Here is a 23,819-nt window from a genome sequence, read left to right as displayed (position 1 = left end):
TAGTAAATAGTTCTCCCAACATCCAATGTGAAAGCGGTCCATTGAAATTTTTGGGACAATACAAATCCTTGACAACACTTGATGTTTGACGAACCCGGTCTGTACCGAACAGCACTAGCACGGAGCTCGAATTTGATTGTCCCTTCTACTGCACTTTCCCAACGTGGAGGCCAGCATTCTGCAGAGTCCCAAGCTAACCACAGTAGAGTGGCAGAAGCTCATAAGTTCCTAGTAAAGAGGCATATGTTCTGACCTGCCATGCCAGCAGCTGTTCCGGCTCCAGCTCCGCTGCCTTCCTGTAGGCTGCCTGGGCCTGGTCAGGCTGCTCCAGCTCCCCGGCCGCCAACCCGATGAAGACCCAGGCATTGTAGTTATTCTTCTCAAGCTTCAGAACATTCTGGAAAAACAAAAGTAGAATCACGATAGACAGAACAGCGAATAAAGTCAGCTTTGCTGACAAAAAACCCCAATATTTTAAGTTGTAGTAAGTAGTAAATAGTAAGTTGTAGTAAAACTGATTTCTGAATACACTAGGCTGAAACTTGGCACAATACGTGAGGTGACAACACAAATGACACAGGCATACATCTTTGAAGTGTGATAAAGCAAAATGGAATTATTTCTGATACTTGTTTCCAACAAAGTCCAAAAACACACCTTGCAATGCTTAAGTGCTTCTTTATATTCTTTGTTTTTGATGGCTTCCCTTGCACTCTTCAGTGCAGCCTTCACTTCTTTGCTCGACATCCTGTCCTGGGGGGAAAGCATTAGACATTAGAAAGGAATACATTGGCCACTTGATGTTCACAACTGGACCTCCACAAGACTTCTTTTTATTAACTGCATTCCTAATCACTTGATGTACTAGAACTAACTACAACTACCTACTGCATATCTGAACGTGAAACTCAAACTGCAAAATCCAAACAGGTGTCTTGGTATAGTAGTTAGACCCAGAAAGCATCAGCCGATACAAGGCTGCTACTTCTCAATCGTCAAGGCTATTTGCCATAATAACGAAACAATCAAACTCTTGCTCACTGAAAGACGTGGTTGACTTTACTGACTGACTAGACGCAGCTAGAAAACTGAATTTGTAGTGAAAGTGATGGCATGGTCCCTAGTGAAGTCAAGACAGCAGACTTGGCAGTGTTGACAAAGTTGAGTTCATAATGCTAGCAGCATGACAGATCAGACACACCATCAAAGCTGACTATGCGATGCTGCATAATGACACACAATCATATCGTAATTCCAATACTGACTTTTTACTGTCATTGCCTATTATTTTCATATGGCTGATTCATTCAAACTGCTGACGAAAGTGAGCCCACTGACCACTGCAATGTTCTGCAAGTCAGCTTTAGCCAGCAGGTTGCTAGCTAACTTAGTTCTCATAAACCGTAGCTTACCTAGATCTAGATCATTTTAGTCAACAGCATATCTTTCTCATTTAGTTTGTTAATACATTATGTATACACAAGAGTACATAGTTACCTGCTGTCTTGTGCAGCAATCAAGGCTAATGGGAAAAGTGAATCAGACAGACGAAAGCATTCAGCTCTGTTCCTGTGAAACCATGGGTGAAACTACAATATGCCCCACAATGCAATGCGAATTGTAGGCGTTGTGTTATCAAGGAAGTTAGAGGCAGAGACTTGAGATGTGCAAAACTGAAAACTTGTTATTTATTTATTTGTGTCATTTGCAGTGTAGTCTAAAGGTAAAGGCTCGGAGATTTTCCGCTGAAAAGATGGGCTGAGTTCAGTGACATTTATGGTGGTTCACGTTTGCTTTCAGGAACAGTGATTATTGTCTCGTGACTAGGCTTCAGTTTGACAGAGGACTATCGTTAGACAGAATGATGTCCCAACTCTTCTTTGTTGCTTTTGCAGTATTTTGTCAAAATACTGTGCAGGGTTTTAGACCATCAGCTGCGACAAGACCCAACATTGTGATGGTGATGTCTGATGCATTCGTAAGTATTACTGATGTCATTTGTTTAGTGATTTTTCTCAGTCAAAAAAAGTGAATGTCTGACATCTGTACTCTCTTGAAGGATGGAAGGTTGACATTTGCCCCAGGCAATGATGTTGTTCAGCTGCCCTACACCAACTATATGCGACAATTAGGGGCAATATTTTTAAATTCCTATACAAACTCTCCCATATGCTGTCCCTCAAGAGCAGGTGAGTAATTTCCTTCAACAGTATGCATGATGGGTTTAGTTTGAGAAGTTACTTGATTGCCCCTCTTGATTCTTTTAATGTTATTTTGTATGGCCATCCTTCAAAATACAATAAATTGAATAATAAAAAATATTTATTTTCATCAGCCATGTGGAGCGGTCGCTTTGTGCATTTGACTAAATCATGGAACAACTACAAGTGCCTTGACCCCAATGCCACCACATGGATGAATCAGCTGCAGCAGAGTGGATATCGAACACTCAGCTTGGGAAAACTAGACTTCACATCAGGAGGACACTCTGTCAGGTAAGGGACACTTTAAAATAATTACTTGATCAGGGAGGTGTGGTGGGGGGTGAGGGGATCCAAGGGCCTCATTGTACTGTATAGTATACACAATGTTCAAAGGATTTCAAAATTGGATGACAGAGGCAGCTCTGTGTGTGTGTGTGTGTGTGTGTGTGTGTGTGTGTGTGTGTGTGTGTGTGTGTGTGTGTGTGTGTGTGTGTGTGTGTGTGTGTGTGTGTGTGTGTGTGTGCGTGTGTGTGCGTGCGTGTCAACAAGCTCTTTGACATACAGTACAATACATCAGCCATGACTGTACTCCATGGCCATACCAGCGTTGTTTGTTTGCCATCCATCAGCAACCGTGTGGAGGCCTGGACTCGAGACGTGCCGTTTCTCCTCAGCCAGGAGGGCCGGCCTGTCGTGAACCTGGTGGGTAACTCCTCCACCGTGCGGGTCATGACCCACGACTGGAAGAACACAGACTTGGCCTCCGAGTGGATACGCAGGAGCAACGCCAGTGCCAACGGCAACGGCAACGCGGGGCAGCAACAGTCCCAGCCCTTTGCCCTGTACCTGGGCCTCAATCTACCCCATCCGTACAAGACGGACTCCCTGGGGCCCGACGCTGGGGGCTCCACATTCCGCACCTCTCCCTACTGGCTACGGAAGGTACTGCACTGGCATTTCATTCCCTTCTCAACTTGGGACAGAGTGCAGACTTACAGTAGCTATTGCATGGTACAATATCAAATTCGAGATTTTCAAGATTTTCATTTCATAACTTGGTGTGATCTTTTGAATGACGTATTATTCTTTGTTGTGCAAGGATTTGCATCATGAGAAACTTGTCCAGTATCAGAAAAGAGTGATTTAACTTCAAATATTTGACTCTTCTCTGGTATTTTCTTGACGTCTCTCAGGTGTCATATGAGCACATTACTGTACCAAGATGGCTGCCGGTGTCCGAGGTGCACCCAGTAGACTACTACTCCACCGTCACCAAGAACTGCAGCTCCAACTTCACTGTGGAGGAGATCAGGGACATCAGAGCATACTACTACGCCATGTGTGCAGAAACGGATAGCATGCTGGGTATGAACAAACTGATGTGTTCAATGAATATGCTATAATATGAAATGTAGAAGCAGGTCATTGCTGATTAAGAGCTGCCAATTCTGCCTGAATAAACAATCAGAGCCTGTTAGTAACATAGTAACAACCAGGGCTCTGAATTAAGACCAGCCAGTATTCAATTTGGCTGGTGGAAAAGAAAGCTTACTAGCTACTCTGACTGGTACTGAGTGTATGTTTGGCTTGTACGAATAACATCTACAAGCCAAATTTGGCTAGTGATGAAAAAATAATAATGTATAGCCCTGGTAACAACTACAGTACATATATCAAAATACTTTGTAACATTACTACATCAGCAATACACTCACATCATTAAATGGTTTGTGAATGACATTGCTGAACGCATGGCATTGATGGCAAATTAATTGAAATATACCACATGGTTATTCCCTATCTCTGCTCATGACTCTTTCTTCACAGGTGAGGTGATATCAGCCCTTCGTGACACGGGGCTGCTGAACAACACGGTTCTCCTCTTCACCTCAGACCATGGAGAGTTGGCCATGGAGCACAGGCAGTTCTACAAGATGTCCATGTTCGAGGGCAGCTCCCATGTCCCTCTGGTTGCTATGGGACCAGGCATCAAGTCGGGACTGCAGATCAGTCAGCCCGTCTCCCTGGTGGACATTTACCCCACCCTAATGGGTGGGTGAAAACTAACTTTAATAAGACAGTTATACATTGTTATTTTCTCATCTCATAAATATTATGTCAGTCGACTTTATTTGTAGCGATTGTTATGAATTTGTACTGGTGAACTTAGTTTACTGATATAGATTATGTAAGTTCTCAAAGAAGATGAATTTAACTGTTCAGCCATTTTTATTGTAGAATGGAGTGCAGTGTGTTTTGCCATACATGTAATCAGAGATGTCATTGTCCCACTTCAAATGTAAAGACCTTTTCACAGTTTACTTCCCACACAGGTGACTTCTGGTCCTGTTACCTGTCTTGAGTCTGAATTATCAGTTGATTCAGAGCTGGTTGGATTGCATTTGTGGCAGTGTTTTTACCTTCTCAAGATGGGATTAACACCTGAATGTAACACCATAATTTCCCCCTCAGAGCTGGCTGGCATCCCGAGCCCCGATGGCCTGAGTGGCTACTCTCTGCTGCCCCTGCTGTACGGCACCAACAGCTCCAGGCCAGGCTGGGTGCTGAGCGAGTACCATGGCTGCAATGCTAATGCCTCCATGTACATGCTGAGGCAGGGCCGATGGAAGTACATCGCCTATGCGGATGGCACTAGCATCCCACCACAGTTATTTGGTGAGCCCCCTTAGACATTAAGTAAGGATTTAATTAGGAAAAATTAATGAGGAAACAAGCCTTTAAGCCTTCTAAACCACATATGCACCCGCTTTATACAAAGGATTTGTTATTTCTTAGAGTGTGGGTGGTTAATCACACACATCTTCCATAAAACAATTTAGATAGCGTATTAACCTTTTCGAACCTTACTTTTTAAGTGCAATGTTTAAATTGTGGCTTACTATTGACTGTATGTAGATAGAGATCACTTGGTCTGGTGTAATGCTCAGTTCTCCCTGTTCCCAGACCTTTCAAAGGATAAAGATGAACTGAGGAACCTGGCCCCCTCCTCATCTGAGCTAGTCCGTGGTCTGGACCTTCAGCTGCGCTCTGTGGTAGACTACCCCAGCGTCTCTAAAGAGGTGCACCTCTACAATAAGCAAGAGTTCCTCTGGTGGAGACTGGGCCTGGGAGCCAACTACAGCCAAGTCATCGGCAACCTGCGCTGGCACCTGGACTGGCAAAAAGATCCACTGAGCAACGAGAAAGCCATAGATGACTGGCTGCTGGGCGTCCAGTGACTGATTTTTTTTATTGTCTGTATTTTATTTACTGTAATGAAGGGGAGGATAGATGCCTGCTTAAAAAAAACAGCCTCCAGGGTACCAAATGTCACTCTGACTTCTAGATCAAAGAACAAGGCCTACAGTATTTGCATAACCATCAGAGCACGCGTACAACCCTTCCTGTCGGGAAGTGCACCCTTGCACTGGATGTATGTGTTTCTTACACAACTTCCCCCACCATACTTCTCCTATCCAGGGTACCTGCCATTCTATGCTTCACCAATCACTGGGGGTTTCTCCTGATTTATGTGGAGTTGTCTTACACTCTATGCAATTGTTCCTGAAATGTATATTTATTATATTGCTTTTTTTTCTTTACTGGGCTTGATTACTCACTGATTACTAGTTACTTTGCATCAAAGCGTAAAGTCCAGTTAAAGCCTTTGTTGTTGCCTCTGATATCCCTAGACTCACCTACCCTGGGGGTGGGGGGCTGGGGCCCACCCCTGCTGCATACGGCATGACACTGAAATGGGTGTTCAAAGTAGTCTGGTCAAATAACCTTTTCTCTGTGTTTGACTTGCTCAAAAAGTCAGGCACAGAATAAAGAACTATAAACATCTTGGAGTGCTGTGGCGCTAAGGCACCCATCCATAGATGCGCTTGCACACCCATGGGGACCGAGGTTTGTGGTTTCATTTCCCAACCTTGGCCAACAGTTGCAACCCAGTCTCAGGCCGTTCAGTCAAAAAGCCTCAAAATATCTGTTTTGTAAAATATGTTGCTCTGTTGAGTAGAACTAGTGAATTGAGGGATTTTGTAGCTGTCTGTCTAGAGTGGAATATTCCATTATGCTTGATCATATGGCAGCCCCCTTGCCCCACTTTTTTCATTGCTTATTGAAAATGGTTGGAAATGTATGCCTTGATGGTGAATAATAATTGTTGAATTGTATTTACGTTGTGCTGCAGTTTTTTATGTACTTATTTGTGTATTTATGTATTGGTTTGTTCTAATGAGCCATACAGCATTGCCCACTGCATCACATATTGCATTAGTTATTACATAGCTTGTGCCAAATTAAATAGGCCTTTCCAAAAGTGGCTCTTGCTTTTGCCTTTAGGTAGGCTATAGTATTCCAGGCCAGATGAGGGCGACATTTTTTCAAAGTCCACACCATACAGCATGGAGCATAGGACAACAAGCCAAGAGAAAGAAGAGTTGGGAACTTCATTAGGAACTAAAAAATTGATGTTTTAAGGAGGCACGTTGTTTAACAAAAATAGCACTTTTTGGAAGCATTGAGCTATACCAAGTCCATTCTGTCAGTTCCGTCAAGAAAAAATGCGGTCATTAATTTACCACACGCTTGTGTAGGCTGCACGAGTATGAGCAATTATGTAAACATGGATCACTGTATGCAATTGCTCTACCTGGCTGTGCCCGCATATGGGCTTTACGCAGTGTGTTCTAGTTTGTATGACACATGCAGACGAGGCAAATGTGTTGTTTTTGAGTCCAGAAGAAGTCTTCCATGTTATCTCTACCTTTATGTGAGATATAAATTCCAAGCTTTTCGTAAAATAAGAGGTCAGCTGTATCCTGTCGGCGACAAGAATGTCAACCCCACGTTTACTATTCTCACCTGCAGGTAATTCTTCACTCTCCCTGCAATGGTGTAGGCCTACTGTCTTCCTTTTCCTAATTCACTCCAGAGAAATCCCAAGCTCGATGCCTTTCTTTTGTCTTTCTGATCGGAATGATTGTGCAAAGCATATTGGGATTCCTCAGGCTATATCTTCCTAGTTCTGTCCCGTCCTGTCAACTGTCAACACACACGCACTAAGTCTAGTAGGCCCAACTCTGATCCCAAAACTTAGCCTAGGCCTACTCCCTAAGTTTAACTATTGTTGCCAATGTTGACAGCATCCATGCATTCCCAAACCATGTCAGAGCCACACTACCATGCTTGGCTATTGAGAGGGTACACTTTTTTTTGTAAAACTCACTTGTTTACCACCATACATGCTTGACAACATCTAAAGCCAATTTGTTTATCTTGGTCTCAAGAGAGATGAACAGACCAAGGATATGGATCACTGGAACCATGTCGTTTGATCTGAACAGACCAAGATAAAGAAATATACTTTAGATGGTGTCAAGCATGTGTGGTGGTAAACAATTGAGTTTTTACAAAATAGTGTATCCTATCAAAAGCCTGGTAGTGGGACTGACATGGTTTGGGGATGCATGTATGCTGTCAACATTGGTAATATGAAATACACCTAAAAGAAACATGCATGTCAACATGCACTGTGACTACTGAAGCAGATCATGATATTCTCCATAGGATTGCATTCAAATCTCACACCAATTTATTTAAGCCAGATGCAGACTCAAAATGTAAAAGTTCAATGCAAAGAAAGGTTGAAACGCACACTGATGACCTCCCTTTTCATCCCTTTTCATTTTGTTTCATTTCGAGACGATTCTAGCAAACACAGCCCCTTCTCTACCGGATTTTCATCTGGGGTGTACTCACTTTTGTGAGTACATGTTCAAACATTAATGGCTTTATTTAGTTTTTTTTCTGAGTGAACAAGAAATTTAAGCGGTTAAATATGTTGTTAAAAGGTCACTAATCATTGTGTCAAAGTGAAATTTCTGTAATGCTTTCCTATGAAAAGATATACTCACAAATCTGAAAAACTGTGAGGGGTGTATTCACTTTCGTGATATACTGTACCTGCCCAAACCTGGATGGGATTTGGCCAGGTCTATGAATATCCCTGCCTGTCTGTTTGTCCACCTGCTCTCTCTCTCTCTCTCTCTCTCTCTCTCTCTCTCTCTCTCTCTCTCTCTCTCTCTCTCTGTCTCTCTCTCTCTCTCTCTCTTCTCTTCGATCTCTAGTCAAGTGTACTCTAATGTCTGCAATCTTTCCCAGGCTCAGGGAGGATGAGTTGAGATGGTATTGCTGGGCAGCGGGCTATGGGTGGGACTACCCCGACAGTGTCTTCAGGGACGTCCCCCTGGCCTTCTGCCATGTGCTCTGCTGTCGCCTGCTGGCCATGATCACGTCCTCCAGTAACTTCAGACTCTGTCCACAAGGTTGTTTTCCAACAGAGTACATCACATTACATCACACAGCTGACACTTTTATCCAAAGCGTCTTGCAGATATTTACAGGTTATTAGTTACAGTCCCTGGAACAGTGTGGGGATAGGTACCTTGCTCAAGGGCACCTCAGCCATGTGGTAGGGAGTGGAAGTGTGGGATTTGAACCAGCAACCCTCTGATCTAAAGCCCATAAGTCCTTCACCATTCTGCCACGACTGCCCCAGTAGTACTTTGTACATCAAGACTCTTAAGTTGTGATAGGCCACCGCTCATCTGTTTAGAAGGTGCAGGATTCAGTAAAAAATTCTGTATAAAAAGAAGATAATCCACACACTTCAGGTCTATTTTTGTGCAAATAAGCTTTACTTGACTTGCAAGCTTTCGGTCCTTAGACCTTCATCAGGCAGAGTCTGTCTGATGAAGGTCTAAGGACCGAAAGCTTGCAAGTCAAGTAAAGCTTCACAAAGTAGACCTGAAGGGTGCGGATTGTCTTCTTTTTATACATCAAGACTCTAAAACTTTACTGCCCAGAGACTGAGACTGTGGCTGGGATGCCTTGTTGTGAGAGCGTGATGCCTTTTTGACTCTCTTTGTGTAGACATTGTGGCTAATTTATATAATTTGCTTTGGTCAAGAAACATGATCCTGGAAGTGTAATGTCATGTGTCCTTCCCCTAGCACAGTTTCTTTTACCCCCATATTTGTAGCTTGTTTGTCTTTTTTTGTATTTTGTAGGACCAAATCTGGGACAATAGTAATGATATTATCCATTATATAATGATGCCTTATCTGTTGGTCACAGGTCTTGTCCATGTCCGCCAAACGCTAAGGAAGTATGAGCCCATTGATGAGCTGAAGAAAGCCCCTTTCCGTCTGCAGGCAGGCGTCACCGAATACAGGCCAGTTGTCTCATTGGATTGAAATTTACACCACACAGGATTATTCAGCTCATTGTGTTAACCATTAATACCACAATGTACACCTGTGTTCATTCTTAACTCAATGTACTTAGTTTTATTCCATAATTTTACTCTTAATACCAATTAAACAACAGATTTTTGCTACTCCTAGCCCAGCCTCAATTATCCCTACTGTGTATACATGCACCGTGTGTAGTGTACATAGGCTAGTAAACCACACAAACTCCAACAGCATATTTTCCGCCTGGCGGGTTGGTCTAGCTGTTATTAGGGTTTTATGGCCTATTCTGGAAGTGTCAGATTTGATTCTGTGAGTGGTTGAATTAACACAGCTAGACTTACTGTGTCCAGACCAGTGGACGGTGGCGTGGAAGTGGACATCTGCTTCAAGGCTCTGCGAATGGAGCAGCCAATCTGGGAGAGTGTTGTGACCATGCTCTCCCCGAGAAAGGGACCAGTTCCACATGATCAGCCTTGCGCCCCTGGTTTAGATGGTACGTCCTAAAGAGTTGCATTAAATGGTAACACTTTATTTTACTGTGTATTTTTAGTGAATATACTTGTATCAACATGTAATATTATGTACTAAACTGTAGCCTACATACCTAACCCTAAGATATAGTGCACATGCATAATGTTGCATGTCATTACACAGTTGTAACACTGTATCTGATAAATGGAACTGGGAGAGTAAATTCAAGCATCTTTTTGGAGCTTGAATGATGTTTAGTTTTTCATCCATGGACTTTCACCAGTTCTGGTTTAACGCTGTATTTCTAAGTCTGCATAAAAGTGTCCGCTAAATGTGATAAAAATGTAGAATACAATATTGTCCCACACAGGGGCAACTGACATGAAGTCTGTGACGGTGAAAGTCCCGTTGCTGGCCGGCCTGAGGGCAGCCTGGGCCTTCTGTGATGTCTCCCTGAAGAACCTGCTGGTTCTGCCGTCCAGACTGGCCATTGTGGGCCTTACCTCATCTCACGGTCTATGGATGCTGTCGCAGTGCTTTGCAGAGATCGAGAAGCACAAAGGTATTGTATCATGACTATTTCAAAATTAATATTCTAATGCAGCTGGTCTAATCGACCTAATTTGCATGGTGGCGTCAAACAATTTCTGTTTCAAAATGAAGTAGGTGTAAACGACTACCGGTTTCAGGCAGAAAACCAAAGTGTTTATTAGATGTATGCCACCACAATTTATACCCGCTTGCAATGCATTGAATTAAAGGTGTCTGACATCAGATGAAAAAAGTCCATTCAAATACATGGGATATTTGCCGGTATGATCTAGTGGTTTTTATCATGCCTTTATTCTGACCAAGTTTAGTCATTTCTTCAGTATAATTGTTGTGCCAAGTTGGGCTTAAATAGAAATTTGTTAATTGCACTGAGTGCTATGGGGTGCTTTTGTGTCACGCATGATGGCACAGGACTTTCATTTTCCTTTCCCTTCATTGACTAATTAGGATATCCTGGTGCACTGTATGACAATGTATAATAACAATATATTATACCACTTTCACCATCAAAACTATGTATGTTACAAAAGTACTCTGTAGTGAATGCTCTCTGTTTTCCCCCCCGTTATTTTGGGCCTTTGTCAAGAACACTTTATAGTCTATTCTATTCCTTAAAAGTTATAAGCAAATCGGCTTGAAAGTGCATTAACTTTGTAGTAAGAGAATAAGCTAGTGAGTGTGTTTTTTTCCCTATACTTCATCTTATAGCGTGTATTTGATACATACGGTACTCAAAGACAGCTACTACAGCTTTCTTGAGCTTAAACACTCCTACAATACGTTTGCAGCTTGGCAGCTTATCACAGCCCTCCCCTTCATCCCACCTACAGGGCCTGATGCTGTGCGACCCCCACTGCGAGTGTCTGTCCAGTTTGGACACCCCATGGTGCTGCCCAGTAGGGGAGCTGCAATCCGCTTCTGGGCAGCCAATGGCAGAGAAGACGTGGACGGACGAGAGGACACGAACGTTGCGTACAGGTTTCAGCTCCATGACGAGGCCAGAGGAATCTGCCACCTTATTGGAGAGATGCTCGGGGAATCTGGCTGATGTGGAGAGGAGAGCTGATCAGAGAATCAGAAGTTGGAGAGTAGTACAGTGGGGGAGAAGAAATGATCACAGATTTTGAATGAGGACAATAAGAGACAAGTGGAGAAGAGACTTGATCAGGCAATCTGACTTCACTGGAGAGGAGGGAAGTGGACAGGTTGGTCAGACAGTGTGACTGAAGCATGACGTGCAATAATGTGCCACAGTATGTCCAGTGCTCCCATACTATACTGGGTGTTGCAGACTTCATCTCATGCTCTCTGGACCATCACTCAGTCATCATGTGGATGCCTTGAGCCTCATTGTTGACTGAAATTCCACTTGTAAACTGTGTTAACTGAGTTAAAGATACTTGTTTTTTAGTTTTTTTACAAAACACCTCTTTTTGTCCTAATCAATGTGTTATTATATGTTTTTGCAACCAATACAAAAACACTGGATTCGGAAATAAATCATTCTGTAAGTAAAGCAAATTTGTGTATCACTGCCATCTGCTGGATGATGAAATTAGTGCGCCTTGGTCATATGGCGAGATTGTGGCCTGGTTTGTATGAGCTGCTTTTACAGATCTGTCATTCATCAGAAACACTCAGAGAGACACACTCAGAGATTTGTCACTTCCATATGTGATAAAATCAATGTGTCATTCATTCAGCACTTCCTTTATATTAGGGCTCTGCATCAAGAGGGGAAAGTGGGTACTTGTGTTTCTGAGTTAGGTGCATGGTGGTGGTGGTGTTGGAGCAGGTGGTATGTTTAAGACATGTTCCTATAGTGCAGTGGTTCTCAACCTTTTTTGAACAAACGCCCCATCGACCTCATCATAAGCCTCCCAATGCCCCCTTGACGTCATCATGAGCCTGCCAATGCCCCGCCTTAGTATTAAAAAATACAATCGACTAATGCGACCCCAACTGCAACTAAGCACTGCCCCCTCTCAACTGTCTCCTTCTCAACAACCCCCGAGTGCTCCTTCCTCTGATGAGAAACACTACTATAGTGTGATGCCAGGGTTTTGTTGAGATGGGCTGCTTTTTCAAGATGAGCTACCAATAAGCTGTGAACACATACAGTACTGTAGTATAGACGAAACCCTAGCTTGTATCCCTAGGGCAGGGGTGGGGAATGTTTTTCATTTGAGGGGCCACTTCAAATTCCTCCAAGGGCCATACAATTCCTCTAAGGGCTGTACTATGAACATAAACCAGGATTTCCCCCTGCACCTCAGGCCAATATTGAAGGTAGCCACCTTTAAAACAGACCCAACCTTCTCTAGGTGACCTAAGGTGCCCTGAGTGCAACTTAATTGTATTGCAAATGTTGTCTAAGATTCCTTTACAAAATAACGGTATGTCATATGTCATGTCAAGCTGCTTCACCTTAAACTGATATTTGGGGCCGGATAAAACAGCCTGAAGGGCCGTCAGTAAACGGCCCTCGAGACAGATTCCTCACCACTGCCCTAGGGGTACAACTGCAGTGCATTGGAATGGCTTGGCGGTGTAGCCCAGCTTGACGGGTAGCTCAAATCGACACAACACCAGGCAGTGGAGCACAGCCAGGATTCAAGCGGAAAAAATGCATGGAGGTTCCCAATCGGATAAGAAAGGGACTGTTCAATATTTCATGTTGAACTTCCCATTCGTGGTCTCGGTGGTGCACATGTATGTGGAAGTCTTTCATGCGTATTATTTATTTAACGCTACATTCAGATGCAGCAAGCTTTCACAGACGTGGGGCCTGTTCCTTTGTCGTCACGGTCTGAATAGACAATGATCACACACACTAACCCCTGTTATCACAGTAAGCTACTGTACTTTACAGACAGTCAGGAGGACAGGAGATGGTCATGGGAAGTTCATTATTTGTTTTATTTGTTTTTGTATTTTCCTGATAAAAGCAAAATCCTCATTGAGTTGTCTGAATGAATTGGGGTGGATTAATGGGGCAAGTTATTAATGTTAAATTCTGCTCATTTGTAATGACAGAAAAAAATAATGCAAACTGTTTCACCAGTGGAATGCCTCTCTACCAATTGGAGAAACCTGTACTACCACAGTTATCCACATCACACAGAGTCTCTATAAATGCATTATGACTTGGTCATTGCCATTCTGGTAACAACAAACTTGTAACAGGAGTCATGTCTTAACGCACTAAGTACAAAAGAGCTCCTTCAATTTACATAAATAAGGAAAAGGACAAGGTTTTAACTATTACCGTTTATAACCAGTTATAATATTTTATACATTGGACAGTTGTACAGCAACAAAAACAACCACGGCTGTAAGTGAGTGCTTTAGCTATGTGGGTCATTGCACTGAGGTACTCGTTTTTTTTTCTAGCACTCTCCCTGAGTGTTGTGCAGTTACTTTCAGCCTTCTCCATCTACCAAGCCAAGCATACCTAAAGGCACACACTCTCATGTTAGACCATAGACGGCACCGAATTGCATGCTGGATTTTACATGGACCGCACAAGCTTGTGAGTGTTTGTCATACTATCTTCTCTCTCTCTCTCAGTCACTGCTTTCTGTCTTTTTGCAAGCTCTTACTGTGCCAACAGCGTTGGCTGCTGACCAAACTTTGGAATAATTCAAGAACTGTTTGTACCCCCCTTCTTAACCAAGTCAATACTGTGGTGCGCCTGTGATTCTTAACTATACATCAGGTAAGTAACTTAAATTATATGTCATCTTTGATAATGTACACGTTAACATTTTTGTATGTGTAGTGTGTAATAATGCATGGAGGGAATGCAAATAATGGCAATGGTGATCTGTCTTCATGGTTGTTGAGGTTAAAAAATGTTGTGCCATTCTGATTTTGTAATCGACTGTTATTAACTATGGCCTTTTCAACTGTATTGTCATAGTGGTCCAAGAAGGTGCATCTGCCTTTTGCTCGTGTTATGGAACCGGAACTTCATGCCAAGTGATTCGAGGCTGATGTGCACACTAGCAGTTTCAGCCAATGAAAGGTAAATGACTTCTCATAGGCAGTATCACTAGCAGTGTTAGAGTGTAGTCGCAATACATATGTGCAAAGACTCTTTAATTCTAATCATCTCTTCTATGTGTTTTTACTTGTACAATAACATATGAAGAAGCAATACGAAGAATTTTCAAATTGTATTTTATTTCTCTGATTGCATTATGTGGTAAATACAATGTGACATGTTTCATTTTGCTTTGAGGTATTAATGTGATCAGAATATCAAGACATTTCTAGAATCTGTTCTGTCTGGTTCTGTCTCTAACCACACTTCTGTGCTTCTCTGTTCTGTTCTTTGTCTAACCATACTTGTCCCTGCATGTAGATTTGTAAATAAGGTGTATGTTTCAGCTCAACATTTTGCAGTTATTATTCATTCATCGAGTTCTGAATCTGTCACTATGTGGGCCAAGTCATGTGTGTGAGGGAACGGCTGTGAGGCGTGGAGAGAGAGACACTACCTACTACAGCTGTAGGCTACGGTATTACTGCTTGTGCTTTATTTCTTATGATGAGTGCGTGTATATGCCAGCTCTCGGCATGGCTCTCCGGATGCTGAAACACAAGGATCCTCTCTGAGTTGTGCACGCACAGAAGAGGAGCAGTTTAAAGATTTAGGTCACACAGAGAGCGCACTGTAGGGATACTGGGAAACGCTGCCGTTGTGTTTTTTCAGATTTACCCTTATTTTCTGATTTTGGCTCCAAGATAGATGATCACTTCTCTCAACACAGCTGCGTTTTGAGTACTGCACAACACAGAGTAACAAAATGCAGATTTGATTTAAACAACTTCAAATGTCAATGTTGGTGATTTGGCAAAGTGTGTCTTACACTGCAGAGTAGTTTCTCCCACGCTCAGCTTCTTTGTCACCTTGAACTGAAATATGAAGTCTCCGCGGGATTCGGGGCTATTTTTGTTTAGTAAAAGTGCACTGCCTGATTTGTTCCCCCTGAATAGATCCAGCCGTGTGCCTTGTGCCTCGTGTCTTCTGCCAGGCAGCTTATACTGTCTTCCAGGGCTGGGGTGCATTTCTCAAAGGCGTAGTTATTAGCAGTTAGCAACTTGGGTAGTTGCCAATGGGAAATTGCATTGCAATCCACAAAGCAGCTACCGTGGTTAGCAACTATGCTTTTGAGAAATGCTCCCCTGGACTGGCACCTAAAAAACACCCGGGCATTTTTGGCATTGTTTGGCCCCCAACACTAGCCAGCATCTTCGCCGTTGTGACTAGTCAGGTCAAGAGCAATACATACAAGTACTTTCTGAGTTCCTAAAAATACGGGAACTCCTTTCACATTGTCGGGAAACAAACAACCATAAGCAAACCAAGGGAGAGGGGTCAATCATGGCGTTTGAGAAATTATAATTGTACCAAGTCTCGAAGAGATTTGAACGTCAATGATAATCAGGCTACCCTAACACATTCACAGGCCACTTTCATATCCTGACTGGCTGGTTATATTGATGATGGAGCAATGACAAAACAACAACAGCATCGACCCCTGAGGACTGTCGGCCCACTGGGAAAATGCCCTATATGCCAGATTACCAGTCCAGCCCTGCTGTCTTCCGCATTGTGTTCATTTTTGCGGTCATTCTCAGTAGCTGAAGAAGTCCAGGTAGCTTCTAGATACAAACTAAATTAAGAGTGTGGTTTTGTTACCTTGTGCCCCAGTGGCTGATGTCTATGATCTAGCTAGATAGAGATAAACTAAATTAGCAGTAATTGTTGGTTTCCACAGATGTGACGCTCTGCAGACTCTATAATATCGACAGCAAGGCCCTGTTTAGGAGGACTGAAAAATGGTCTCAGAAGACAAGTCAAGTAAGTTTAACCACCACAGATGGTGTAGCCAAACCGAATGATTAGCTCAGAAGTGTCAGTCCCAGGTTAAGAAAGTAAAATAAATCCTGTCACATTCCTTTTCTAACACGGGTGACTGGATAGTAGATCATTTATCCCTGTTGAGTGCTCATGACAGCTATTTGATTTCCTTTCTGAACCTCTCTCTCTCTCTCTCTCTCTCTCTCTCTCTCTCTCTCTCTCTCTCTCTCTCTCTCTCTCTCTCTCTCTCTCCATCTGTCTCTCTCTCCCTCTCTCTCTCTCTCCCCCTCGGTGTGTGTGTTCCAAGGAGAAGTGAAGACAGCGGACAGCGCAAAGACGCAGAAAGTGACAACCGTCTCTGCTGCCGCCGCCACTACCACGACTGCTGTGGGTCATGGTGGGGAAGTGGGACAGAGGACCGCAACGCTTTATCAGGTCAGGGGGAAGGTAATCTACCAGGAATACCCTGCAGAAGCCTCCAGCACAGCAGGCAAAGAGACGACGACGACGACGCGTGAAGGTGAGCAGAAAGACAAAAAGCAGCCACAGGAACAGGAGAAGGACAAGGATAAGCAGGACAAGGACGGTCAGGTGAAGACCATGCCACCGTCACCTCTCGCCGTCGCCACCAACGGTGCCACGGCGCCGCCCCCACCACGAGCGCCAGCAACATCAGATGTGAGGGACGAGGAGGCCGCCGCCGCCGCTGCCCACCGCGAGTCATCGGCCACAGGTCCAGCATCCGGTCCAGTGGGTCACACTACCGCCAGCACCAGCACCACCACGTGCAGTGAGCCCCGAGCCCAGGGGGTCACCAGCACCAGCACTAGCAGAGGAGGAGGAGGAGGAGGAGGGTTCTGGAGCGGAGCGGAGGACGATGTCACGACCGAGGAACGAGACCTGATCTCCGCGGACAAGTCGTCTTCTCTGTCCTTCCTGGACTGGCAGAAGGGGGACGACTCAGACGCGCAGACCACCACCATGCACAGTATGAAACAACATACACATGGGGTGTTCATATTTCAGAGTACACTGTAAAGTTTGCAGTGTTAATTCAACACTCAGAGTTCTCTAATGTGTTTTAGAGCAGTGATTCTCAATGGGGGCTCTACAGCCCCCCTGGAGGCATTGGGAAACCCTGGGGGGGGCGTTCAGAAGGATACAAATGAATGGGAGCGGGGTTTAGTTCCCATTTGTGGGGGTCTATTTTATTTTTTAATACTAAGGGGGCCGCTGACAGGCTTATGATGAGGTCAAGGGGGCGTTTAGATGCTTATGATGAGGTCAAAGGGGCGTTTGTTGAAAAAAGGTTGAGAATCACTGTTCTAAAGTGTATTTGATCCCAGGATACTCTCTAAGTTTTGGATTAACACTGCATTTTTAACTGTGTAAACTTCTATAAATCCAGATAGAGTATTTACAACACTGTGGAGAGCCATATTGTGGCGCTCTAACAATGGAGTCAAAGGTCAGTGTAGAATTCTGCTGATGGCCAGAGTAATTTCAACTCTACAGCTCTTAATATTAACACAGTATTGAGTAAGAATAACAAAGTTACACAGACTAAGGAGTACAATAAACACTATTTTTTTACACTATTTTGACACTATTATACTGTTTTAATGTCTCCATATGTGGATTGTGGAGAAGTGTAATGCCAGCCAAATTTCTGGGGAAACACATTAAACCCTTTCATGCTGTTATAACCGTATTGTCACCAAAATGCTAAATGGTAATGGCCATGTCTTAACGTGGAAGTCAGCAACCTGTTTTTAGTCATATTATGTTAAATTGTCATGGGTGTACCACATGAAATAGCCCATTATGAAAAAAGACGAGTTCTCTTGCTCCCGCTAAAGGCTGTAGTCTTGTTTACAACATTTCAGCAGTCCCTTGGTTAGCTTAACCAAAGAGGTTTGGGTCCTGGAGTGTGGGTAGCTGCCCAATGACACAACTTGCTTGGCATTTTGGAGGTATGGGACAGGAAGGTGAATATGTCTGTATCGCTCCAGCTAAAATTGGGAATTAGACCTATGTGCACGTAGCACCAACAGATTTAGCTCTTTTCCACCTTGGGTGTTCTGTCCAAAATCCCAGAATCGAGCCTTCACATATGTCAACAGGAAAACTTGCAGCTGCAGCTTTAATCTGTTACTTAAGACTTTTTGGAATGTCATACTGTATAGTAGCAATGTTGTTATGATTCAGTTAACAGTTTAGCAAACATTGAATGGGATCACCGTCGATCCCATCTACATGAAAGGGCTGTTTCTCAACGCTAGCCCCCCAGGGGGCGTTAGGGAGCCCTTGGGGGTTGTCGAGAAGATAACATCTGAAAGGTGAGCGGTAATAAGTTGTAATTAGGGTTTACAATAGTATGATAGACAATAGTATAAAAAAATAATAATAATAATAATTAAAAAATAATGATAAATAAATAAATAAAAACAATAATAATTGCATTAGTCTAAAAAGACAGAAGGAAAAAAATCCTTGGTCCAGACACCTCAGTTGGATAATGTAGTAAAAAAAAAAAAACTTAATTTAAGGGGCTTTATTTAAGGGGTTTTGAGGGACACTAGTAGCGCTCTACCAACTCTTTTGCTAATTGCATTAGTCTATTGTACTTAATGGGTTATTGGCAGGCTTATGATGAGGCCAAAGGGGTGTCGGTAGGCTTACAATAAGGTCAAGGGGGCATTTGTTCAAAAAAGGTTGAGAGTCACTTGGCTATAGTATGGTCTCCCATCTTATCCCATCTTAACACTGGTATTTTTGTCCTGTGTGGCAGTGGAGGTGGAGGTGGAGCCGGAGGACGTGAAGACGGAGGTGGTGCTGATCGACGAGGACGACGACATGTCCCTTCGCGAGAAGACGGTGACGGACGCCTCCCTGATGGACGGCAACGCGGCGGAGCTGGTGTGCGGCCGGCTGCGCTCGGGCTCCACGGCCTCGTCCTCGCTCTGCTGCAAGGAGAGCCTGCTGGCCGTGGACGAGGAGACGCCTCTGCCGCCCGCCACCGTCGAGATCAAGAAGGGCCGCTGCTGCCACTGCTGCACCATCGTATGAACGGTCTGATGTTTTGGACATGAGACGAAGGGCTCCTCCAGAGATCGCACCACAGTGGTACTGGTGACTTAAAAAGTTACTGACTTTGTTTCCCCCCGTGGACGAAATCAAGAAGGGCCGCTCCTGTCATTGCTGCAAGATCTTATGAATGAACAGTGTAAGGGTTCGGAGAAGACAAAAGGCCCCAGAGTGATGTTTGAGGCATCATTTTAAGAGAGATTCAGAGATTTAGAACTTTTGTTGGACCACAGTGGTATTGGTGACTTTGTTCCTGTATTCTATCTGCCACTGTTAAGATTCAGAAGGGCTGCTGCAGAGACCGTTTCCTCTTTTGTTGAAGAGACAAAAGGCCCCACATTGACCTTTCAGGCATGAACTTTGTTGAGCCACAGGTACAGGTGACTGTTCCTAGCTTTTGGTTCCACCCCACGGTCGAGATTAAAAAAGGGTCGTTGCTGTCATTGCTGCACCATCGTACGAATGAACAGCTCAGTGTTTTGGACAAGAAACAAGAGGCTGCATGGTGATGTTTGAGGCATGATATGACATCCAGAGAGTGAAAACTATTGTCGGCCCATAGAGGTATTGGGGACTTTGTTCCAGACTTTTGTTCACTTCACTGTTGAAACCAAGACCAGTTGCTGCTGTTGTAGCTGCACTCATGAACATCGTTTAGCATTTGGGGGTTAGAGATAAGCAAGTCCCCAAAGTGATGGTTGAGGCATGATCTTTACAGAGAGCACAATTTAAAACTTTGGTTGGACCACAGTGATGTAGTGACTTTAATCATGGGTTTGTTCCCCCCACGGACGAGATCAAAAAGGTCAGAAGCTGTCATCTCTGCACAATCGTATGAAGAGTTCAGCGTTCCCAGAGTTGAGGTGAGGTAATCAGTCTTGGAATTGGAAGATTTCATGTTTGAATCCCATTTCATCCATGACTGCAGTGTCCTTGAGCAGCAAGGCACCCAACCCTTATGGCCCAAGGGACTGTAACCAATACCCTGTACCTAAATATAACTGTAAGTCGCTTTGGTGTCAGTTAGGTGTTGTTGGAGCTGATACACCACTTGTCCTGGACACCAGTGAGCTCGCACTCACAACAAATTGAACTGTGGAGTGTCATCCATGACCTCAGTAGATGTGAAAAGGTGACTTTGTTTCGGTGCTCCTGGATATTGGGAGTACTATGGTGGTGGCTGTCTTTGCTGACCGCTTCAATGATGGACAATACTGTAACGTTTTGAATTCAATCCAATATCTATGGGGAAACAATTGTACTGGACATGAGCATCCTCTCTGCACGCACAGGATTTCAGGGGTCGATGCCGTCACTGTTGCACAATCGTATGAACAGTTTATTGTTGGTGGAGCTGAAACACTAGGCCTCGACGTGGTTGTTAGGCTTGCAGAGTTGCTACGAGAGCCATAATGTATTATCGCTTTCCTGGTGGACAAGAGAGGAGCAGCTCAAGGGACGATGTTGTCATTGCTGTACAATCCTTCACTGTTTCTGGAGCAGAGGCGCTAGGTTTTGACACCAGTGTGCACCCACAAAAGTTTTAAATTGGGACATTTCGGCCATGTGCCCTTCATTAGATGTCACAGTTTAAAACTGTTGTAGGAGGACACTTGTGTTGCAGACTTTTCTCTTTTTTTTTGCTCCCATTTCTGAGTCCTTTTTGGCCGTGTACCCAGATTACCTGAGGGGGATGTATGTGTTCTTTAGGCCTACATGTTTAAGTATTCTTGCACACAGAGGAGGCACATCAATGTACTCATATTTGTGTACTGTACTTCTAGCACATTCACCATTAACACAGATTTGTTTTATTTGGTTGTGTTATGGAGTCACTTTTAGATTGGGTTTGGGTCTTTTTGTTTTCAGCAGGATAATTAAGAGCTATCGGGACCTTGGCAGGTATATTGATGATTGGATAAAAAGGATTCGAAGATATATACGTATATCAAGGCCATATTAATACTTTGCTTTTAAACCTGTTTTTTGGGAGGTCTACAGTTACAGTATGTCACAGAACTGAGTAACTGGAGATTTGTAAGTATATCTTTTCATGGGCAGGGTTGGGGAAGTTACTTTTTAAATGTAATCCGGTAAAGTTACAAATTACTCTTTCAAAAATGTATTCAGTAATGTAATCCCATTACTTCAATATTTAAGTAATGTAACGGATTACTTTTGGATTACTTTTGGATTACTTTTCCCCCAAAATACTTATAATGACTTAAGTGAATCATGCTTTTTCCCCCCAAACACTTACAATGACTTAAAATAAATTGAGGAAAGCTTACTTAGGCTTAGTTTGTCAATTAAAGTACACACAGCAAGTCCTGACCACAGTTCAATTTATTGAAAAAAAAAATAACAGCTATATACAAAATCAACAAAGGCACACCCCACACCCAACCCCTAACCAGGTTGAACTATGTACACAATGGCTGCCCCCACAGCCATCCTCATTGACAGTGCAACGACAACGAACTATTGAACACTCCCACCAGCAGGGAAGGGAAGCAAGGCTGAGAGAACGTAGGTCGGTCAGGAATGCTACTGTCACTGTCGTCATTACGTAACAGGTGATGATTCCGGCGAAAAACCAAAAATCACAACATACAAGCCGCGGCATAACAATAAATGAATAAATAAATCAGTTAATATAATAATTAAATAAATAAAAGGGACCAAAGACGCAATTTCGCAAGAATTGAAATCATGTTAAGTAATCCCCATTCCCACTGAATGTAACTGTAATCTGAATACATATTTTTTTGCTTGTAATGTAACGGATTACAATTACATTGATTTTGTATTCTTTTACCGTAACGCCGTTACATGTAATCCGTTACTCCCCAACCCTGTTCATGGGACAGCATAAATACACAATTTGACACGAGTCGTAGGCAGCATACAACTTATTTAGCCGCTTCAATTTATTGTTCACGCAAAATAATTTGAAATACAGCCATTAATGTCTCAAAATGTACCTCACAAAAGTGAGTACACCCTACGCTGCCCATCGAGAGAATCAAGATCTGCTTCGGTAGTCACTGTTCATGTTGCCATGCATGATTCTTTTGTTGAAATTCAGCTTTCCAATGTTGACAGCATTCATGCAGCCCTAAACCATGTCGGTCCAACTGACTTTTTACCACCACACACCATTTAAAACTAATTCGTTTATCTTGGTGTGATCAGACCACACACAACATAATTCTAACAATCCGTATCCTTACTCTGTTTGCGTCCAATGAGACCAAGATAAACAAATTGGCTTTAGATGGTGTCAAGCATATATGGTGGTAAAAAGTGTTTTGCACTAAGAGATGTGTCTGAAGCAGATCAGGATTGTCTGAAAGGGATTTTAACATAGTGTACTCACTTTTGTGAGGTACATTTAGAGACATTAATGGCTGTATTTCAACTTATTTTGAGTGAACAAGAACATTGAAGAGGCTATATAGTAAGTTGTACACAGCAAAGATATGAAAAGATACACTTACAAATCTGCAGAAAGGTGAAATCTGTGACAGGCTGTATTTGGACTTAAAGTGATACTGTCCCATTTTTGGAAATCAGCTTATTTTACGTCTTCCCTTGAGTTAGATAATAGGGTTTTAACGTTTTCCTATACTTTCAACCGTCCTCTGGGGATGGCAGTGCAAATTTTACCTCCAAGCCAGCAGTTAATATTGAGTTCTATGAGACCACTTAGCCGCCAGCTGGTCTCATAGGACTCAATGTTAAATTGCTAGTTTGGATGTAAAATTTGCAATGCCATACATAGAGAACGTTTGAAAGTAGGGAACGGTAAAACCCTATAATCAAACTCAAGGGGAGGTGTAAAATAAGCTTATTTCCAAAAATGGTACAGTATTACTTTAAGCCATAATGTTCATCCTTTTGGCTCTATAGCCCACCGCATTTCACTTGCTGGAGAGAAACCTGAGGGGAAAATAGCCTGAGAGTAAGCAGGAAATGAAGACCGCCACAGAATCACCAGGGATAAAGTCCAGTGTCCAATGGTGTCTGTGCATTACAGATTTCAGGCTGCAATTGACTGACCAAATATTAAAAAGTGAAAGTTTGATGTATAAATGTTAGTTTGTCCAATTAGTTTTGGTCCCTTAAAAATGGGAAGCACATACTGTATAGAAACTGTTGTAATTCCTACACAGTTCACCTGATTTGGATGTAAATACCCTGAAATTAATGCAGAAAGTCTAAAGTTATAGGCCTACTAGACTACATCTTGTTTGTTTAATTTCAAATCCATTGGGGTGGTGTATAGAATCTTTTTGTTCAGCACCAGGGATTGTGCACAAGTAACTCTCTACAAGTGGTGTATAGAACCGAAATGATGGAAAGTGTGCCGAT

The 23,819-nt window shown here is 43.1% G+C and overlaps 3 protein-coding genes across 3 annotated transcripts in view; 2 read left to right on the top strand and 1 right to left on the bottom strand.

Annotated features, from left to right (window-relative positions):
• skic3 (SKI3 subunit of superkiller complex) overlaps positions 1-1,590 on the bottom strand; it is a 30,960-nt gene extending 29,370 nt beyond the window's left edge. Inside the window, exons 1-3 of the mRNA XM_063195056.1 lie at positions 1,498-1,590; positions 658-753; positions 254-397 (exon numbers count right to left, since the gene is read on the bottom strand). Of these exons, the coding sequence (XP_063051126.1) occupies positions 254-397; positions 658-747 (234 nt within the window). The 5' untranslated portion in view covers positions 748-753; positions 1,498-1,590. The remainder of the gene's footprint in view (positions 1-253; positions 398-657; positions 754-1,497) is intronic.
• Positions 1,591-1,645: 55 nt separating this feature from the next.
• Positions 1,646-6,076, top strand: arsk (arylsulfatase family, member K). The gene is made up of 8 exons (XM_063194390.1): positions 1,646-1,978; positions 2,060-2,189; positions 2,336-2,495; positions 2,834-3,146; positions 3,398-3,569; positions 4,032-4,256; positions 4,677-4,880; positions 5,169-6,076. Exons 1-8 carry the CDS (start codon positions 1,862-1,864, stop codon positions 5,441-5,443), a joined length of 1,596 nt encoding a protein of 531 aa, XP_063050460.1. The 5' UTR covers positions 1,646-1,861; the 3' UTR covers positions 5,444-6,076.
• Positions 6,077-6,683: 607 nt separating this feature from the next.
• On the top strand, positions 6,684-11,537 carry si:ch211-12e13.1 (uncharacterized). The gene is made up of 6 exons (XM_063193638.1): positions 6,684-7,079; positions 8,373-8,536; positions 9,348-9,444; positions 9,817-9,959; positions 10,308-10,499; positions 11,278-11,537. The coding sequence occupies exons 1-6, from the start codon at positions 6,817-6,819 to the stop codon at positions 11,535-11,537; spliced, it is 1,119 nt and encodes a 372-aa protein (XP_063049708.1). The 5' UTR covers positions 6,684-6,816.
• The last annotated feature ends 12,282 nt before the right edge of the window (positions 11,538-23,819 follow it).

The sequence above is a fragment of the Engraulis encrasicolus genome, chromosome 3 (genome assembly GCF_034702125.1).
Source record: "Engraulis encrasicolus isolate BLACKSEA-1 chromosome 3, IST_EnEncr_1.0, whole genome shotgun sequence".
Lineage (NCBI taxonomy): Eukaryota > Metazoa > Chordata > Actinopteri > Clupeiformes > Engraulidae > Engraulis > Engraulis encrasicolus.
Note: the sequence above shows the minus strand (reverse complement) of the source record. Positions and strands in the feature narration are given on the sequence as shown.